The 18227-nt window shown below is 43.5% G+C and overlaps 1 protein-coding gene across 6 annotated transcripts in view; it reads left to right on the forward strand.

The window, feature by feature from the left end:
* The window catches only part of dock4b (dedicator of cytokinesis 4b), a 77967-nt gene that overhangs the window by 14524 nt on the left and 45216 nt on the right, over nt 1-18227 (forward strand). For 4 of the 6 annotated variants that reach the window (XM_061762468.1, XM_061762472.1, XM_061762469.1 and 1 more), the window contains exons 2-12: nt 2723-2904; nt 4758-4841; nt 7313-7353; nt 7453-7605; nt 7993-8141; nt 8671-8755; nt 11604-11755; nt 13964-14045; nt 14121-14181; nt 14260-14392; nt 14511-14599. In XM_061762468.1, the coding sequence (XP_061618452.1) occupies nt 2757-2904; nt 4758-4841; nt 7313-7353; nt 7453-7605; nt 7993-8141; nt 8671-8755; nt 11604-11755; nt 13964-14045; nt 14121-14181; nt 14260-14392; nt 14511-14599 (1177 nt within the window). In that variant the 5' untranslated portion in view covers nt 2723-2756. Of the gene's footprint in view, nt 1-2722; nt 2905-4757; nt 4842-7312; nt 7354-7452; nt 7606-7992; nt 8142-8670; nt 8756-11603; nt 11756-13963; nt 14046-14120; nt 14182-14259; nt 14393-14510; nt 14600-17529; nt 18096-18227 lie in introns of those variants that run through there. The other 2 variants (XM_061762471.1, XM_061762473.1) reach the window with 2 other exon arrangements.

Here is an 18227-nt window from a genome sequence, read left to right on the forward strand (position 1 = left end):
TGCATGCGGCATAATTTGTTTTAATTTGATTCAAGAGAGCCTGAAGTGCAGATGGAGGTCGGTGCCACCTACCTGCAAAAGGAAGTGGTGAGGCTTCTGTGAGTCAGAATGCGGCGGGTTTGGATCAACACGCCTCCTTTTAACAGTCGGGTGGGAGAGCGAGGCAGATGTTTAGTTGTCTGCGTACGTTTTTTTCCTTTCTGAAAGCCTCCCCATTCTTCCATCTTATCTCCTTTCTCCCTTCTGTATATTTTAGCCTCTCTGCCTCCATCACTCTCTGTAGGCAGTAGGCACCGGTGTCAGCGTGACCTCGGCCGATAACTGGAAGCTGCTGCTCCCCAGTTGGAGCATCTGGAAGCGTACGAGTGGGAGGCAACAGATGCTCATGATGTGCCTTTTGATTGATTTAGCATTAATCCAGACTCAATTATTGGATCACACTTCCTTTTGGATGTTTTTCTCCACAGAAATGTGAGAATAACTTGATAATGATGTCACGCAACGGGGGTAAATGACACATTGATTGAGGTGAGATTAATCCTCCACCAAGCGGATTAAGAATCTGGAAAACTTAAACGATCTAGTGCAGGCTTTTAGCACAAATACATGATCAGATTAAATTCACTTCCAGCCTGCCCAGTTAACATTGATATTTGACTTCTAAAGCCGTCAATGGCAGTGAATGTGTTAATTTAACCTGACCTACATATTTCTGTATGTTGCAATGTTCGGCTTGCCCCATCTACTGTAGGGTCACCACAGTGAGTCATTCACATGGTTTGTTTTTACACCGAAATGGTATGCCGCTTGAAATTTACAATCCTACACTTGTAGTGGCTGTCTATTGGGGCACTGGCTGGCAATCAAACCCTTGGCAGCTGCATGGAACACTACCCCACCAGTGCACCTATATTTTTAAATAATCTCACTTATGATATTTAACCATTTTATGTAAAGTGAGTCCTGAGTCCTCCATCAGTAAAATAACTAAAGCGTCAAATCTTTTGGCGAGTAAAAGAAAATAAGTGTAGCAGTTGCTGGAATGCTGTTTTCAGCAATCTCCCAAAAAGTAATAACAGTCTTCGCACCACTCTGCAAAGGTTGTTCTCCCGCGGTGGGATTTAACAGTTGTTGTTCGAGTGCCTGGTGCGACGGCAGCCATGTCGCCATCTTACCACGCAGAGGCGAGGTGAAAAGATCCCAGCGGCTGCCAATGAAGAAGGCCAGATGAAAGCCTCGTTCCACTCCTTGCGTCCGCCGGTGTCGCTTTTGTACGTGCTGCCTGCCGCACATCCCCCGCCGGTGGATTGGTTTATCTTGCGTGTGCCAAATTGAACGGCCTTCAAGGTCTTTGCCGCGCCAGCGTCGCCCTCCGCTTTTCTCCTACCGCCAAGCAAAGCTCGCTCCCGACCTTCTGTAACCTGCACGCATGTCATATGGCTAATTAGATTGTGGAAGGGTTAGAAATTTATCGACAAATTGGTTTCTTTTTAGGGTGTATCGTCTATAGTAATGTTTTCGAAGTGAATCTGCGAAAAGGTTGGCAGTTTTAGCAGAACTGGACACAAAAAAACAATAAGAACATAAAAAAATGGTGCTTTTCTCCCAAGTGATACAGTGACTGCTTGACCGTCAAGATATCGCTATCTCGTTCTTTTTTGTCACCACTTCCCTCTCAATTAACATCAAAAATGTCCTTTGCAATGTGCCTACACCCATCCCAATCTTAAAAAAAAAATAAAAAAAAAAGTGTTACTTTTGTCTTCAAGAGTGTGTCACACAGTTTGGATTTTGAAGTCGAAGTCCTTGTGCCACTAACCGCAGTCCCTGACTTACTGCCTCAAATCCATGAGGCGATTACACTTGTGGGATGTATTTAAGGCCATTTTTTTCCACTCCACCACAGAGTGCGAGATAAATGTGCCAGGGCCCTTTGATTTGGGAAACAGTGTTCGCAGTGTTGGCGAAGGCAAAGCATAGCTCAGCTAGTCTTGGTTTTAGTCGGAATGTTTTCATGTCACATCGCTGGACTAAAAGTACCCTTCTGGTGGTTTGCCTGGTTTACGTGTCAGGTCGGAGCGAGAATGTGGCCAGTGAACATGCATAGAACTCAGCAGGCAGCACATGAGGAAGTGAAGATATATATATATATTTTTTAAATTTGTTTTATTTCAGTTCCGTTTGTTTGCTATAGAAAACCAAATCCTGTAAAATGGTGTGAAAGAAGCGCTTGCTTCCCTTTTTTTTTTTTTTTTTTTGGGCATTTCATGGTAATTTTAAAAGCGTCAACGCAAGTGATTATTAGCCTGTTTCGTAATGCTCACACGTACTGTATATTCCCAGATACTAGTTGAATATTCATGAAGTGTGTGTTTGGCAGCAATGCTGTGGAGCCGAGTGCCACCAGTTGCCGCGTTAACAAATTAGCATATTAATGATATAAATGCTGTATAATGAACACGTGGGAGTGGATTACACACGTGATTCATTGTCAGATCCGTCAGGGAGAAGAAAGAGTCAAGCTAATAAGGTTACAATGGGCCTCAATCGGCTTTTGGAGTGGAATATCGCCATTAATAAAAAAATAATCCCTGTGTAAAATTAAGTCGCGCAGCAGTACAATATTGAGGTTTTATCGGGTTCTCATACCTGCCAAATGTGCTTTGAAGGTGACGAAGGAGCGCTGCTGTCGTTGAGTTGCTGCTGTGTTTGTTCTCCTAAGGAGCGTCAACGCCGCTGCGAACGAGCCAAACTTAATGCGGTTCGACCAGCCTTGCGCGCCGAGCGGAAGCGGAGAACACCTGTTAGGCCCGTCTGAGAGAGGAGGCCTCGTCGCCATCGCCACAGCCCTCCGCGGAGTTGTGAGCGCATTCACGGGATCAAAATGCAATCACAGTTTAAATAGTCAGTTTAAATTCTGCGTGTTTTTGTCTGGGATGGCCCGAGAGTTAACGACTATTTTCATTATTTATGATTATATTTATATAAGCATTGGCACCAGCATGTGCTAAAAGAAATGTTTGTAAAGTGTTTCCATTTCTATTAGAATATAAAAGTTTTACAAAGTGATACGGCCACGTTTATGCTAAATCTTAACATTAAGTTGTGTGCAGCTGCATCAGACTATCAATATACATTTGTTATGATACCTAGTAGGTAATTGTGCATTAATCTTTGGAATGATGAGGTATGTTTAGGCTGCAAAAATAAAACCAACCACAGGTACATAAGCTACCACTTGGCACACACGTTCTATATATAAACTACCAAACTCTACTGGCGCTTGAGGTGTTAGTGCATACATTGACACCTACCGTGCATATTTAATGAGCTGGGACCTAGATTTGTGCTAACGGCGCATAAACCGGCGGTGTCTCGATAGACTGTCCTTTTCTTCAAATCCACAAGTTCGGTATAGCTCTTATCACAGCCTTGACGTGAGCGGCCAAAGTGAAAGTGTCACGCCTCGTGATGGAGATGAGTGTCGACACGTTAACCTTGCGCGCACCCCTTGTGACACACTGCGTCCGTGTCAGACCACCGTCTCCCTCCTTCGTTGTGAGCCATCCGGTTTTATTTATTTATTTTCTGTTGACGCCTTTATCAGCCTCGATTGCTTCACTTGTCCCCAAGAGAGTGTACAGTCTCTTTGGCGTGTGCTGATTTTATCCACGTGGATGCATTTTTGGTCAAGAATGGAAACGTCCTTTCAATGATTCAAGACATATCAACATGCAACATCACAGTTCTGTAGTGGTTTAACGTGCATATTTGACCTGTTTATATGATTTTCCTTTTTTTTTTTTTTTTTTTGTTTTTTTTGTAAAAAGCTGGCTTGGTGCGTCACCTGATGCTGAGCAGTCGATTAAGGATATGGTGCAGATGGCTCGTGGATTGACATCCAGCAGACTTTCAAAAAAGGGACTCAAAACTGAATAATTCACTGCGATGTGGTTAATTCATACATTGGGCATACTTAGCGAGTCAATGCATTTTACTGTGTGTATGTGTGCTTTGTGACGAGCGCTTGAGGTTAACAAGGAAGCTGGAGAAGCAGAAGGAAAAAAAAATCAGGGCAACACGTTAACACAAATATGAAGAACACACAGACGGAGTGTGGCTGTCAAAAAAAGAAAAAAAAAAAAAGTCTAGTTATTCAAAAGATATTTGAGAGTCTGTTACTAGTGTGCCCGCAAGTGCAAAATTGCTAACTCCCCGTTATTAGTGTTACGCTACTGTGAAATTCAAACCAGATGTTTGTGAAAATTAATCCATTGTCCCAAATTTGTCATTGAACTCAAAAGCTTGCCGCCTCTTTCAACGGAAGCAAAGCAAAAATGGTCAAAATATGCAAATCATGATGTATTTTACTTATTTTGTTTACTTATGACACTTACTTAAAAGGCTTATCCAACCTCATTTGACCATTTTTGTCCTGTAACACTGCTTTGGCTTTTTGTACCACCGTATTTGAAAACCACTACATTGGGTCTAACAGTGAATTCATACCAAGAAAATAGCCCTGCGCATTATCTTTACAACAAAGGATGTACCCTCATGAATGCATGATCATGACCTACTCGTGCACATTTACATCCCATTAGCTGCTATTGTTTCCGCAGTCCCTGGAGATTAATGACTACAACACTGCTCCTTAAGCGTATAGTCTCTTGAGTGTCTTTTTCAATTATGCTGCATGATAAAGGATGCATATATTTAAGACATGTTTTTTTTGTTGTTGTTGTTGTTGTTCTCAGTGCTGGCCAGTTTCCGAGGCACCGTCCAGCACGGCCTCCCGCTGGAAATTGGCGACACGGTGCAGATCCTGGAGAAATGTGAAGGTATGTAATAAAACAGACTTCTTAATAAATAAAGACTCTATTGAGTCTTAGCCTGGATTTTATTTTGTTTTCTCATCTGGATGAATGGATACCAATTCGCACACATGCACATCTTCTCATTTTCACTTCCTCTATGCGTGATTGTCATATAGCGTCGCCTGTGCCTGTTGCCCCATATGTCGTATCTCTCTGCGGGTATGATGTGAGAAGTAACTCAGGAAGGAAAATAAATTGGTTCCACTTGGGCAGTGATGCACGGCCCCACGCGAATACCGCATACACCAAATGTCCTCAAATGAAATGAAATGAATGAGCACTTGAAGGATCACACGGCCGATGATAACATGCACGCGCGTGACCCGGGCACTTCTTGAGGGACTCGCTGGTGGTGCCGTTAAAAATCTGCGTGTTGGCTATGAAGATCGTTAGAGAAACGTAGCAGAGTGCATACATTATACCTGCATTTGCGCATGCGTACATTTTATTTTTGAAATGTAGTGGCGTAAAAGTCAAAGGTGCCAGAAATATAAATTATGAAGTCAAGTACAGATATGGGAAAATGCGACTGAAGCACGGTGTATTTGTTTGTAAGACTGGCAGTGATGTACTCAAGTACATTTTTCAAGTATCTTTACGTCACTTGAGTATTTATTCTTCTGATAACGTTTTACCTAGTACATAGCTAGTAAATGTCAGTCTGTACGTTTTTACATCTGCTACAGTAAAGAAGTCGAATCGTTACTTCTACTTTTTCTTCTTTTTTTTTATTTAGTATCCGTACTTCTGCTTAAATACAGAGTGTGAGTACTTTTGCCACCTGTGGTTGTCAGGTTAACCAAGCCAACTGAAACGCACACATTGGTACACCGAGACAGCCAGCCAGTCGGAGGGATGCGGAATTGCACTAAGACATCCGTAGGAAGTTGACAATAGCCCAGCCAGTGGAAGTCTGCGCCCAGAAGGGAGGCGCAAGATCAGCAGCAACGGCGTGGGATGCTGAGTGACGTGCAGCGCGACACTTACAGAGACGGGCTTAATGGCTCTGCCTCATGTCGACGACGGCGTCGCCACTTCAAAACATCGTAAAACGAAGTGTTGACGCTGATGTGTGCACCGTGTCAGCAGTGTGATTTTGGCTCTCTTGCTGCGTTTTTGTACAGCGGCGATGGAGTTGTGAATTGTCAGCTGTCGCTTGCAGATGTGACGCTATCCCTTGTTGTGAAGTTACGAGAGAGTTGAATACGAGGCACATTTAGCGCTAAAGGCAGTTGTGAAAAGAGCAATAGAGTAATCCCTCGTTTATAACCGGGGTTAGGTCATCCACGCAATAGGTGAAATCCGCGAAGTAGCAATCACATGTCCTTTTGACTATTTATAGCTCTACACCTGTACGAACCTCCCCAGACACGTATTAATCTTTATCGCACTCCTATTAAACTCTACCTTACTCTTCTAATCACTTTCTATACTGTTAAACACCTTTTAAACTTAAACATACAGTAATGCACAATAGTGCTGTCCTCTATTTACATTTTAGTCCTTGTAATATGTTTTAATTATTTTTTTCTTTCTTTTTTTTTTCACCACACAAAAATTACAGCATACCCTCGAAATCCTGAGATATGGCTAATTGTGGTATGTGCGATATGAATATGGGGGGACAAAAAGAAATCTGCAACGCGCTGGATCCACAATCGGTGAACCGCAACATAATAATATTGTCTGGAGAGTGGGGGTGCACTGTGAACGCTCGATTGACAGGCTCACTTCACTGTTATTTTACATATAAAGCCTAGGTATCAAACTCAAGGCCCCGGGGTCAGATCTGGCCCACGTCATCATTTCACATGGCCCGCTAGAGCAAATCATGTGCTTGTTTCTAGCTAAACTCTGGAGCAAAATTGCAAATGGTTACTATATTGCAGGCATTTTTCTTTAGGTTACCAAACCCATTTTTAAAATAAATTAAACATTCGGTGAAAAAAGTCATATTATTCTAAAGTAACAGTACTGTGACTTGAGTACAATTTTTGGCGGCTCTGCTCACCTCTGCCTGATACACAGAGTTGAAATTTACAGTGAACTTTCCTTAACAGGAGTCTTATGACGGCTATGAGCATGTACTTAAAAAAAACATAAAATAATAATAATACAAAATCAGCAGCTCGTCTCCATTGCTACACAAAATGTATCATTATATCACATTTGTTATAGTCCACAAGGTTTTGATGACTGCAGTTTGAAAAACGTGTCGCATTTCCGTGTAATCGAGTGTCAAAAGTATACTGGCTTGAATTTACAGAACGCACTCTCTAACGCACTGTAATTTGTAGAAATGAGATTCATATTCTTAGGGTTGCGACACATGCTGTGCCGAGTGTGTTGTAGGAAACGTAACATGACGCTAAGCATGTTGTACTACGATTTTATTGCCGAACGAGAAAATAACAAATCCCACTTGGTCTCTGCAGGCTGGTACCGAGGATTCATCTTGAAGAATCCAAACGTCAAGGTAGGTAATCTTTGGACAGGTATTTTTGTGGCTGACATTGAACGACCACTTGACATGGCTGCTAATTGAGCTTTGTAAACCTGTGTTTTGTGCCCACAGGGTATATTCCCAACCGGTTACATCCACCTGAAGAACGCCCATGTCAAGAATAAAGGGCAATTCGAGACCGTCATCCCCGTCGAGGACTCGGTCATCACCGAGATGACTTCGACGCTGCGAGACTGGGGGGCCATGTGGAAGCAGCTCTACGTGGTAACAATTCTTTTCAAACGCACACATGCGTAGCTTTTGCTTCAGCATTCCCACAAAGAAAGCTTGCATTTGACCCTGTTTATTTCAATCACCAAAAGTGATTTTACGCGCGTTCATTAGACGGATTGATTATGTTTGTGACCCATTAAGTTATCTGGGGCGCTGATTAAACTGAGTTGATGAATACTTACACATCAGAGTGCATACATTTGCGGCTGAAACGCAGCAGGACACTGAGGCTAATTTGCACAACTCCTTTCAAAGTTGGAGACTGGGATTCAGTCACTCGCACGCATGAAAAGATTCATATTTTATGCCGGCTTGTTTCCCACGATCTGACATCTCTCTTGTGTAACAAGCGTTCTCGCTTCTAATCCCGTCCCGCAGAAGAACGAGGGGGATTTGTTTCACCGGCTTTGGCATGTGATGAATGAAATCTTGGACCTGAGGAGGCAGGTGCTGGTGGGCCACCTCACCCACGACCGCATGAGGGACGTCAAACAGCACATCACGGCCCGATTGGACTGGGGTAACGAGTGAGTTCAAAAGACAGGAGCTCTGCCTTTTCTTTGTCTTTGTTGTCACGTAACCTCCTTGGGGTGCGCACTCCCATCTTCCTGCTGTCTATTTTTTCATGTTTTATTTTTCTTAAATCGCCCAGCCCCTCAGTGCCACAGGGTGCTAAATAAATGATAGACAAAAAAAAACTTCTGTCGCTCTCTTTGGCGACCCTTCACGCTATATTTAGCGACAACTCTTCTGGGTCTTTCTGGGACATTTGTGGATAAAGGGTAAGGTGAGAACATGGAAGAGCAGCAAACAGGACAAACAGTAGAATTCAGGCAAACATATTTGCAGGCTGCCAAGAGTGGGGCTGTATTGTCATGCCATTTTAGCCAATCAGATGCTTGAAGAAAGTAATTTCAGGAAAAGGCGTAAGAACAGCAATCATGATTTGGGGTGATTCAGCCAATTAACATTCCCACTCACCACCTACTGTATAGTAATCGGCCCACTGTTTTTATTTGTTTTATTGTATTTTATTTTGACTTGGTCTCTTTGCAGACAACTGGGTTTGGACCTAGTCCCAAGACAGGAGTTCAGCATGGTGGACCCCGATGAAATCAGTGTGACGGAACTCTACAGACTGGTGAGTGCCTCCTGAGTCAGCCTTTCACAAGCCTTTCCCCATTCCACCTCGATTTTCCATTGTACGCCATATTCACTGGAATAAGTAGTTGTTATGCTGCGAGAAATGCGTTTCGGTCAAGCTCCCACTCTCGTTTATAAATAAACGGCAAGCAGACAGTGTACAAAAAATGTAAGCGTGCTGACAGGGTGGACATTTTGCGTTAGCAAGCTGACTGTGTGCTGTTTAACAAATACATTTCAAAGTTCCAAGGTTTTTGCTATCGGTTGGTGTTTGACAGCGACAGAGTGGACATGTGAAGCTTGACAACATCCAGCTCCGTACAAAGCGATAGTCCTCTGCTCACGCCCGTGGCCACCGCCGCCCCGTGCTAATGTTTTCTCTTGAGAGTGGGTGCCATATGCTGTCGTCACTAGAGGCTTTCCTGTCAGCTGCGGGTCAAGATCAAAGCCACGTCCTTGAAAATTCCAGAACTCTTCCAACGGCGCTTGAATTGAAAAGTCAAATGAGTGCGTGTTTTTCGTCAAAAAGCCAGAGCTTTATTGATTTTGAAACCTATCCTCCATTTACTTCTGTGTGATCCCCCTGCTTCTCTTTCACATCTTCTGAGAGCACTGTTACCATGACAACCCCCTCTCAAATACAGTGTAGGGAAAATTGTATCTTACACACACACAGAGTAGATGACTTTCCTCTCACAGGGGTAATTGAAGCGCTTAATCCATCTGTTTCTTTGTTGTTGTTGTTGTTGTTGTTGTTGTCGGGGCAAACAAAAGCAGGCACAGCAGGATGCGAGCTCCAACGGACCTCCCGCGAAATTGGAATTTGCAAAACGAGCGCTTTTGACTAAGGCGGGACGAGACAGAGAGACGGGGCATTCACCCGCGGAGAAATGCGGACACGGCGGTCCCCACCCAGGCATGGCGCAGGATGTCCAGCTTGTTTTGGAGAGCAATTCTGCTGTGGACCTTGCCACAGTGGAGTGGATGAATTCAATTGAGATGGGGATCACGTGTAGCCTAGAAAGGGCTGTAGGGGGGTGTTCTTGTAGGAACATGATGGCTATATTGCTTCTAGGAGTGATTAGAGGTTACTGAAGAGAGCATAAAAGCAAGGAAGGGGCATGAATATTGGCAATGTCGGCAATATTTTCGATTGAAAAAAGTCAATGGTACTTTCTGCTCCTCCTTGGAGATTGGGCCAAATTGGATGAGGAAATGACATATTCCAGACTAACAAATGTCCCCAGTGACCTCAGATGACCATGTTTCCATGCGCCCACACGACAAGGAGACGATGCCAGCTTCACTCGTGAGTTCCAGGTCCTCAAGCCGATCCCTCTAGAAGGTTTCAACTTGACCATTCCCACCTTTCACAAGCTTGTACTCAATTAATAGTGACATGGTTAGGCAGGCACACACATGCCATCTTTCTTTCATCATGCGTGTTGTCCGCGTATGCCCAGTCATCCCGAAACTGCATTCTTGCTCCTTACATGAAACACTAAAAATACACAACGCAATCAAATCTGGCATTATAATAAGTCTTTGGGCGTCTACTGAGAAGCTGAGCCTTGTCGTTTCAAGAAAAGCTTTTCATTTATTGAAAGAAAGCATACAAACAATCACAGCTCTCACTTGACAATTTGTTTTCACCAGGGCTCTCCATGTTTTCATGTTTCTATTTACGATTAGCACTTTAAGTATCGCTATAACGGCGCAGCTCAGTGTACATGTAATGTATTTTGCCATTACTTATTGAAAATGGCAACAAGACAAAAACCAACACAAAGAATCATTTGTTTCCAAAAAAAACCCCGACAAAATTAAATAACATAGACTAAAGTAAAATGGATTAAATCCTTAGATTAAAGGGAAAGATTAAATCCTTAACAACAATCATGTTACTAATGGATACGAACAAGTCTTAAAAAGTCCTACAGTTTCAGATATTGCTCACAACAACAACAAAAAGATCTCGATTTGTTTGTCAAGTATGTCAAGTTGAAAGTCATACAACAAGAATGTTGATTTAACAGATCGCACAGAAGAAATAATCTGGTCTGTAAACAAGACAAGAAAAGAGCAATAAAGCCGAGGGTCATTTTTTCAAGGTTATATACACCTTTATTAAAAAAAAAAAAAAATCTCTCTAGTCAATTTCTTGCTTCTTGTCTGCTTCCTTCTCCCTCTCACCATATCTACGCATCCTGTTATACAACTGAACGCGGAATACAAATTTGGCAGCAAATCTATGAAGCCATCTGGTGCTTTGTGTGTGTGTGTGTGTGTGTGTGTGTGTGTTGTGTGCGCCCAGAATGGGATGAACCTCAGAAACAGTTGTGTGTGGCAGTGTTAACCAAGTTGGTGTTACATCACCTTGTGAATGATGTGAGAGGCTTCCGTGTTGATCTTTGATATATAAGAATGTCTTCCAATAGCACATGCGGAGGATTAGATTCATCCAATAATTCAGCGTCAATTTTTTCAACCGCCGTAGAATTGTGTCCGTTGGGGCAAGAGTGGCGCATATTCCGTTCAGGTGATTACAAAAAAAAAGCAGAACACCTCCCTTTAGTGTGGGAATATGTATTATACTTAGTCATTTGTTAAATACAACATTTCTCAAACGTGATTGGAAAGATTGTTCTGTCAATCGGATTAACGCCGTTTGATTTGCTCTCCTCCTGTATTTGAGGCTTTACAGCTTATGGATTTAGCTTTGTTACCCTCTCCAAATCCATCCTTTTGTACACTTAGATGGTTTTTTTTTTTTTGGTTTTTTTTTCACGCCTGTCTCGGAAATTGATTTCGCTTTCCCTCGCTTTCCTTTTAACGCTCCGTCGCAGATGGAGCATCGGCATCGCAAGAAGGAAACGCCGACACCTGCCAGCACCCATCACTTGTTCGTCCACGTCAAGAGTCTGATGAGTGCAAATCTGGGGGAGGAGCTTGAGGTCTTCTTCCACATATATGACGGGCGGGAGAATCGACCACTTAGGTATGGACTGACACATAAGGGCGCGATTATGAGCTATTTTTGTTGTTGTATTATATTTGTGCAAACAGATGTACCTTTAGTTGCACCAGGCATTACAACTGAAAAAGAAACTGAAGAAACAAGGGTGGTGTCATATTGGTTTGGGGTAAAATTACCTGTGGAAAAACTAAATATAACATTTACATATATTTTGAAGTGCTGTAGATTGCCAAGTTTGTGTGTTAGACATAGTTTTGTTAGACATTTTTCGAGAAATTTTCCAAAGGATGTTGATCTTTTTGGTTGTTGATTTACATGTGATTTGGACTAGAATCAGTTTCTTTCATGGAACAACAACAAAAAACGTTAGTCCTTTGTAAATTCCCATAATTTGCGTCTATGCGACGGTTGCATCAGTTGGGGCGGGTGGAAATCCAACCATGGCATCTCGCCAACGTTGTCTCTCACTGTCTGGCGGCGCTAGTAAACAGACACACACATTTACACTGGCCGCCTTGGCTAAGAGCCATTTCGCTGCTTGACTCCAGAGCTGGAGCTTTCTGCGTGTCACCGACCAGATGGGGGTCCGACCCGTTGTCTCGGTACCATGCCAACACCACCCGTTCCTTTGCACCACGCCATTTTCTTTGTGTTCACCGAGGCCTTTGGAGCACAGCGCTGTACTGTTTACACACAAGTGTGACCTTTTCTCATTTTAATAGCAACTTCTTCCACCATATTACGTTTCTGCTCCCGGGTGGTTTACTTGAGCCAACATGGCCAGCTAATAGAACCAACCGGTCCCATCCCCCTCCTCCATCGGGCGAGCGCACGGCTCCAAATGCAATTATCAATATCAGGAGAGGCAACGCCGCGTGCTCAGTGGGCCCAGAGGGGAGGTAACCCGGCCATTCATGTTGTGTTAATAAGAGCGCTGATAGAGCGAGATAAGGTCCCACCGGGGGGGTAAACACCGGTCCTCTTAGCTCGGGTGATCAACACGCTGCAGTTGTGAGGGAGGGCCGGCAAGGGAAGGGGAGAAGACGCGTGCGTGCGTGCGTGCGCATGAGTAGCTGTTAATTGACGGTCTTAACAATGGAGTGATAATTAAGGTGGAGAAAAGCAGGCTCGCGTCTGATGGCAAGGAATCTATATCCGGTCGGATAAATGGCGTGGAAAGTTACAGGGAGCCGCTAACGAGGAGCGACCGCATCCACGTTTAGGGTTAAAGGAAGGAATATATTCCACTTAAGTGTGAAAACATACATATAAATGCTTGAACTTTTCGAAGCTCAAGAAGCTAATAAAAGCTAAGCTAAAAAGCTCGCTTGGACAAATTCAAGTCTAAGTTTTTTTGTTTTTTGTTTTTTTTTCAAATTGTATTTAATAAATCATCTGAAGGCTAATTACTTCAAACGCCTGTGCCAACCTAACCTAAAAACACCAGCTGGTTTGTTTCCCCAAAGAACTGGTTCTAAAAATCCATCTGGGAATGAGCTGGAAGAAAGCGAAACAAAGGCGGGCACTCTTAAACGAACCTTCTGTTCATCATATGCAGTCCCTATAAAAGCTGCATAGCGCAACAAGCGCATTGCTTTGAAATTTGGTGAGATTTTTGCATTATTGACCTGAAACGTGAGCATTGCTAGGAAAGCCAGGAGCACGCAAAGCAGATAGTCTTTTTTTTAGCCCTTGTGCGAGTCGCTCGGACCGCGAGCCTTGTCAGCAAGTTGGCTCATTGTCAGGCGCTATGGCGCATTACAAGGGGTTTCTCTCCGCTTATCGCGCCAACTGTGAAAGTCACCTAACTGGATTAGCCCCCCCCCCGGCCTCGCCAAGGCCCAGCAGGATGCCTCCGTTGCTTCTTCTTTTTTTTTTTTTTCCGGGCGGGAGTGCAAATGTGAGCCGTCCTTTCTGGTTTTGCCCGTCATGCGTTTAATTTCCTGGTCATTTGTACTGATTTTGTATGTGATCCCGTGCGCTTTCCCAGCATGAAGTTAGCATTTTCCAGCAGTGTCACAGCGAGTTTGGCACTTTTTGTTGGACACCATTGTTAGTTTCTTCCAAAATGTGGACACATTCTGTTTCATAGAGGTTCTCCATTGGCACTCTCGTCGTCTTGGATTCTTTTCACATTAACAAGTCACTTCTTTGCGCTTAACAGGCACTTAAAACTTCACAGTGACAATTGCTGATCCCATTTGTCTCTGCTCTCTTTTACTGGTACAGTGAAAGGTTCTTTGTCAGGCTGAATAAAAGTGGCTTGCCCAAGTCGCCAGAGAAGACTGAGAGACAGTGCACGCTGTTTGTGGTAAGTGGTGAATGCGAGCCGTTGTCATCAATCCGTAAGCAAATGTGTCAAAAGGATCTCGGGCATTCCCATCAGGACCTGGGGAGCAGCGATCTACGAAAAGATGTCTACATTGTTGTGCACATCATAAGAATAGGTGGGCTTGCACAGTCTTTTTAGGATGGTTTGTACAGAAACCGTGCAAACGGCTTTCCGTGTCCTCGTTCTTGTGCAGGGAGAATGGCCGCCGGAGAGAAGAAGAACCAGTGTAGCGTTCAGTACCGGCGTCCGTTCGGCTGCGCTGTCGTCAGCATCGCCGATTTGCTCACGGCCGACTCCAAGGACGACCACCTGCTCAAGGTTTATGCGTAAGTAAACAGTCGACTTGAAACTTGTACTACAACAGACTTCTAAGCCCAAGTGAGAACATTTTGCAACCGCATTTTACTTCACGATTTATAATATTTTATTATTGTATCGATATAGATGTAACACGGAAAGCGAGTGGTACCAAATCCACGAAAACATCATCAAAAAGGCCAATTCCAGATATAACCTGTCCGGATCCAACACAGGTAATTTCACTGTCTTGACAGCAACATGGAGTACATCGTTTTTTTGCCCAAACAACATGCTTTATAACGTAAAACTATACTTGTAGCCTTTGAAACATCCCCCTTTTAAACCTACGAATGGTGTTAGGATTCATTTTATTAGCCTTTCACCAAATTATGCTGTGCTGCATCCCGGTGGCATCATCAAGTCTGGTGCCGTGAGATCAGCCGGTTTCCGGTCAGTCTGAGTCACAGTGTTTTATTTATTTATTTTTGTGTGGGCATCAAGTTCTTCTTTCCGGGGGAGCAATTTAAAAGCCTTACAGGGCTGTCTCCACAGGAAGCCCGCGAGTGGTTGCAAAACGCATGCACACGATTGGTATAAATAGCCGCATACGCAGGCACAGCGAACAACAACATCAGCAGTTTCCCATGGCAACAGGTTGGCCAGAGACGTCAAAAAAAAAAAAAAAAAAGCAGCCTGAATTGCGAAGAGTCACACAGATTCTACCTGAGATTGCATCTGAGCCTCAAACACGAGGACATTGTCACATTGTTGTCACGCTGGAGATGTTTGCAAACTGTGAGGCGAGGATGCATTCCGAATCCACCAGACGAACTTGCTTAGTCAGCATCTCTTTCCACGTTCCCCCAGAAGGCGAACAATTACTTCACAAGAACACAGGAGTGGTGCTTTATCAAGAGCCGTCCCTCCAATGCATCCGAGGGATGCAGCAATTATCCTCAAAGTCACGGTCTGACCGTTATCTGATGTTCTAGAACGGCAGCATATGGCCTGACTCGTTCATAATATAAACGGTGCATTGTAAATCGGGATGGGTTGATTTACTTACAGATGAATAACAAATAAGGTGGGTTATCATCTCTTATCACGCGTCTCCAAATACGAACCACAGATTGTCGTGTTTGCGTCAGACTTTCGCGAGGCAGCCTTGTTCCCCACGCATGCTGATCGCACACCAGTTAATTATTTTACCGCATTGGTGAGGGTTGCGATCACAGTTATTAAAGCGGCAGAGAACTTATTAAAGAAGCTGTCTAATTAAGTCGTGTCAAGCAGCCGAGAGGCTTCGATTTGCAGTGCTCTACCTTTTTTAAAGTATTCCAACAGAATCACAAATTCATCCATCCATCCATCCATTTTCTGAGCCGCTTCTCCTCACTAGGGTCGCGGGCGTGCTGGAGCCAATCCCGGCTATCATCGGGCAGGAGGCGGGGTACACCCTGAACTGGTTGCCAGCCAATCGCAGGGCACATACAAACAAACAACCATTCGCACTCACCTTCATGGAATCTGCATATTACTATGATATGCATTAACTCTTTCACTGCCAGCCTTCCCAGTTAACATGGATATTTGACTTCTAAAGCCGTCAATGGCAGTGCATTAATATAATTGGAGATGGCAATTTTTAGCCCTGAAATGCTTTGTAGAATGGCAAAAATCCTTTCAGTCTCTCTCCACGCAGAGACTCCATAACAGACCTGCACACCTCCGTGCATAATTTAAGACCCTTGATTTATAGCATTTAATGTCAAGGAGACAATTAAGCAGGTCGCAGTGGTGTGAGAAAATGTTGCCCGCGTGTGTGTCATCTTTGTTTTGGTTGGAACAGACATGGCAGAGCACCAAGTCTCTTATTAGCGGCCAATTAGAAGGGCTTTAAAATAGAGAAAAGGTTGTTGAGGATGTTAAAAGGCGAGGGGTGATGTTCCCATGTCCTGAACACTTATTTGGGGGTCTTCACATTGAAAAGATGGCATCTTCCAGTGCACCGAAAGGGGTTTCATAAGAGTTTTTTATTTTTTTTTGCAAGCGATGAGTCAGGCCAGGTAGTTACCAAAGCTCTCACTTCCGTGCGAGCGTGGGCACAGGCAAGCAGGCCATTCTGCGACGGCGCTGCTGTTTTGTTTTGGACTTTTTTTGACACGATCGTGTTTGTGCGACGAGGTGGCAGGCCGGGTGGGTTGAGGCCGGCGGAGGTTGACGACGCTTATATAGGCCGCCAGTAGCTTTTCGAGATCAATGTGTGGCGGAGAAATCATAACTTCACCCTTTAGTTTGAATTCCCATCATGCCTCTGTGCCACAGAGGAAACTATTAGATATACTCGTACGTAAACCTGATGACTTGTGTGTCGACTTGAGGCGCAAGCTGCAGAAAAATGAGTCACAACTACATTCAAAATACAAGTCCTGTCAACACATTCTGGAGTTGTGCTAGAAATGCTGTATTTTGCAATAAAACAATGATTACCAACATTTTCAAGTTCTACATTGACACAATAACCACTAAAACATTTTCGGAAAACTCCCAAAATACTGCAGCACTGCATGCAGTGCATTAATTTTTCATCAAAAACCTACTGAATTGTCATAAAATAAGCACATTTTTTGTATATAAGCTATCAGCCCACTTGCATTTATAACACAATAACCGTCCACATTAGGCCTAAAGTATGTTTCAATATGTATGATGTATCAACTTACTTCGTAGCTCTCTGATTTTTTTACTGCTCTCTTTTTATATTGCCGACATCACGACTTCAGAGGCCGCTCACAACGTGGCCGTTTTCGTCTCGCCAAAAACAAAAACAAAAAAAAACTCAAGCGTGACCTTTTTTGCACGTACTGTTATTCATGCTGACATTCTAAGCTATCCCATAAGGGTAGCTTCTTGTGATTTATATATATATATATATATATATATATATATATGTATATGTTCATAGGTGGTTTTTTTTGGGTTTTTTTTTTTTTTTGCTGTTCATGTGTGCAGTGGGTGTTTGTTCGCCCAAACACAGCCGCAGCACCTTGTGGTTATTAATGGAGGTGTCAGGTTTGCCAACACTTGTTTTTATTTTTTAAATTCTATAGCATGACAGCTTGAATATATAAGACAGTTGTTAAATATTTTGTAGAAGTTATCATTTATTTGCTCAGCTTGCATTAGTATTATGGACGATTTTGAGAAAGGAAGATGTCTCGCCTTCAAGAAGATGACTCAGCAGGAATCATCCGATAGAAGGGCGCCTTGACCAAGGACGTGGCCGGGGACGTGGCAGGTGTTGGTCTCATGTCTTCACCTTGAAACCCTCCCCTTAGTGTGTTGTGTCTTGTAGCTTAGTATGTTATGTCTTGTAACTCAGAAACCTCCCTATTTCAAATAAATACAGGAGCGACGGGAGAGATTGTTTAGAGCGTGATGAGAGGCAGTAGTCTGAACAATCTCCTATACGCCCTCCTCCTGAGCAAAAGAAACCAGCGTCTTCATTCCTTTTGTGTCTATTTTTATAAGTGTTGGGTGAGATAGATCCAACATTAAATTGGTCCTTCGAGCCGGATGTCAATACACCCGAGGATTCCAGTTGTGGAGCCGACTTCCAGTTAAGAGACCGTGGCCACGGCAAGTAAGACCCTTTCCGGGACTGGTCTTCGTTCTCCTCAGCTGGGATCTGAAGGTTGACGACAATCCACAGGATTGAAGACGACTTTGGTGAGTTAAATAAAAAAAAAAAAAAAAAAAGGATTAAAGAGTGAGTGAATTGCGCGACAAAGAAGTCTGCGGCAGAATAAACCTTGTGTAATACTAGTCACTGGCAAATAAAAGAGGGACGGCGCAGTCTGA

This window comes from Phyllopteryx taeniolatus, chromosome 22, assembly GCF_024500385.1.
Source record: "Phyllopteryx taeniolatus isolate TA_2022b chromosome 22, UOR_Ptae_1.2, whole genome shotgun sequence".
NCBI lineage: Eukaryota > Metazoa > Chordata > Actinopteri > Syngnathiformes > Syngnathidae > Phyllopteryx > Phyllopteryx taeniolatus.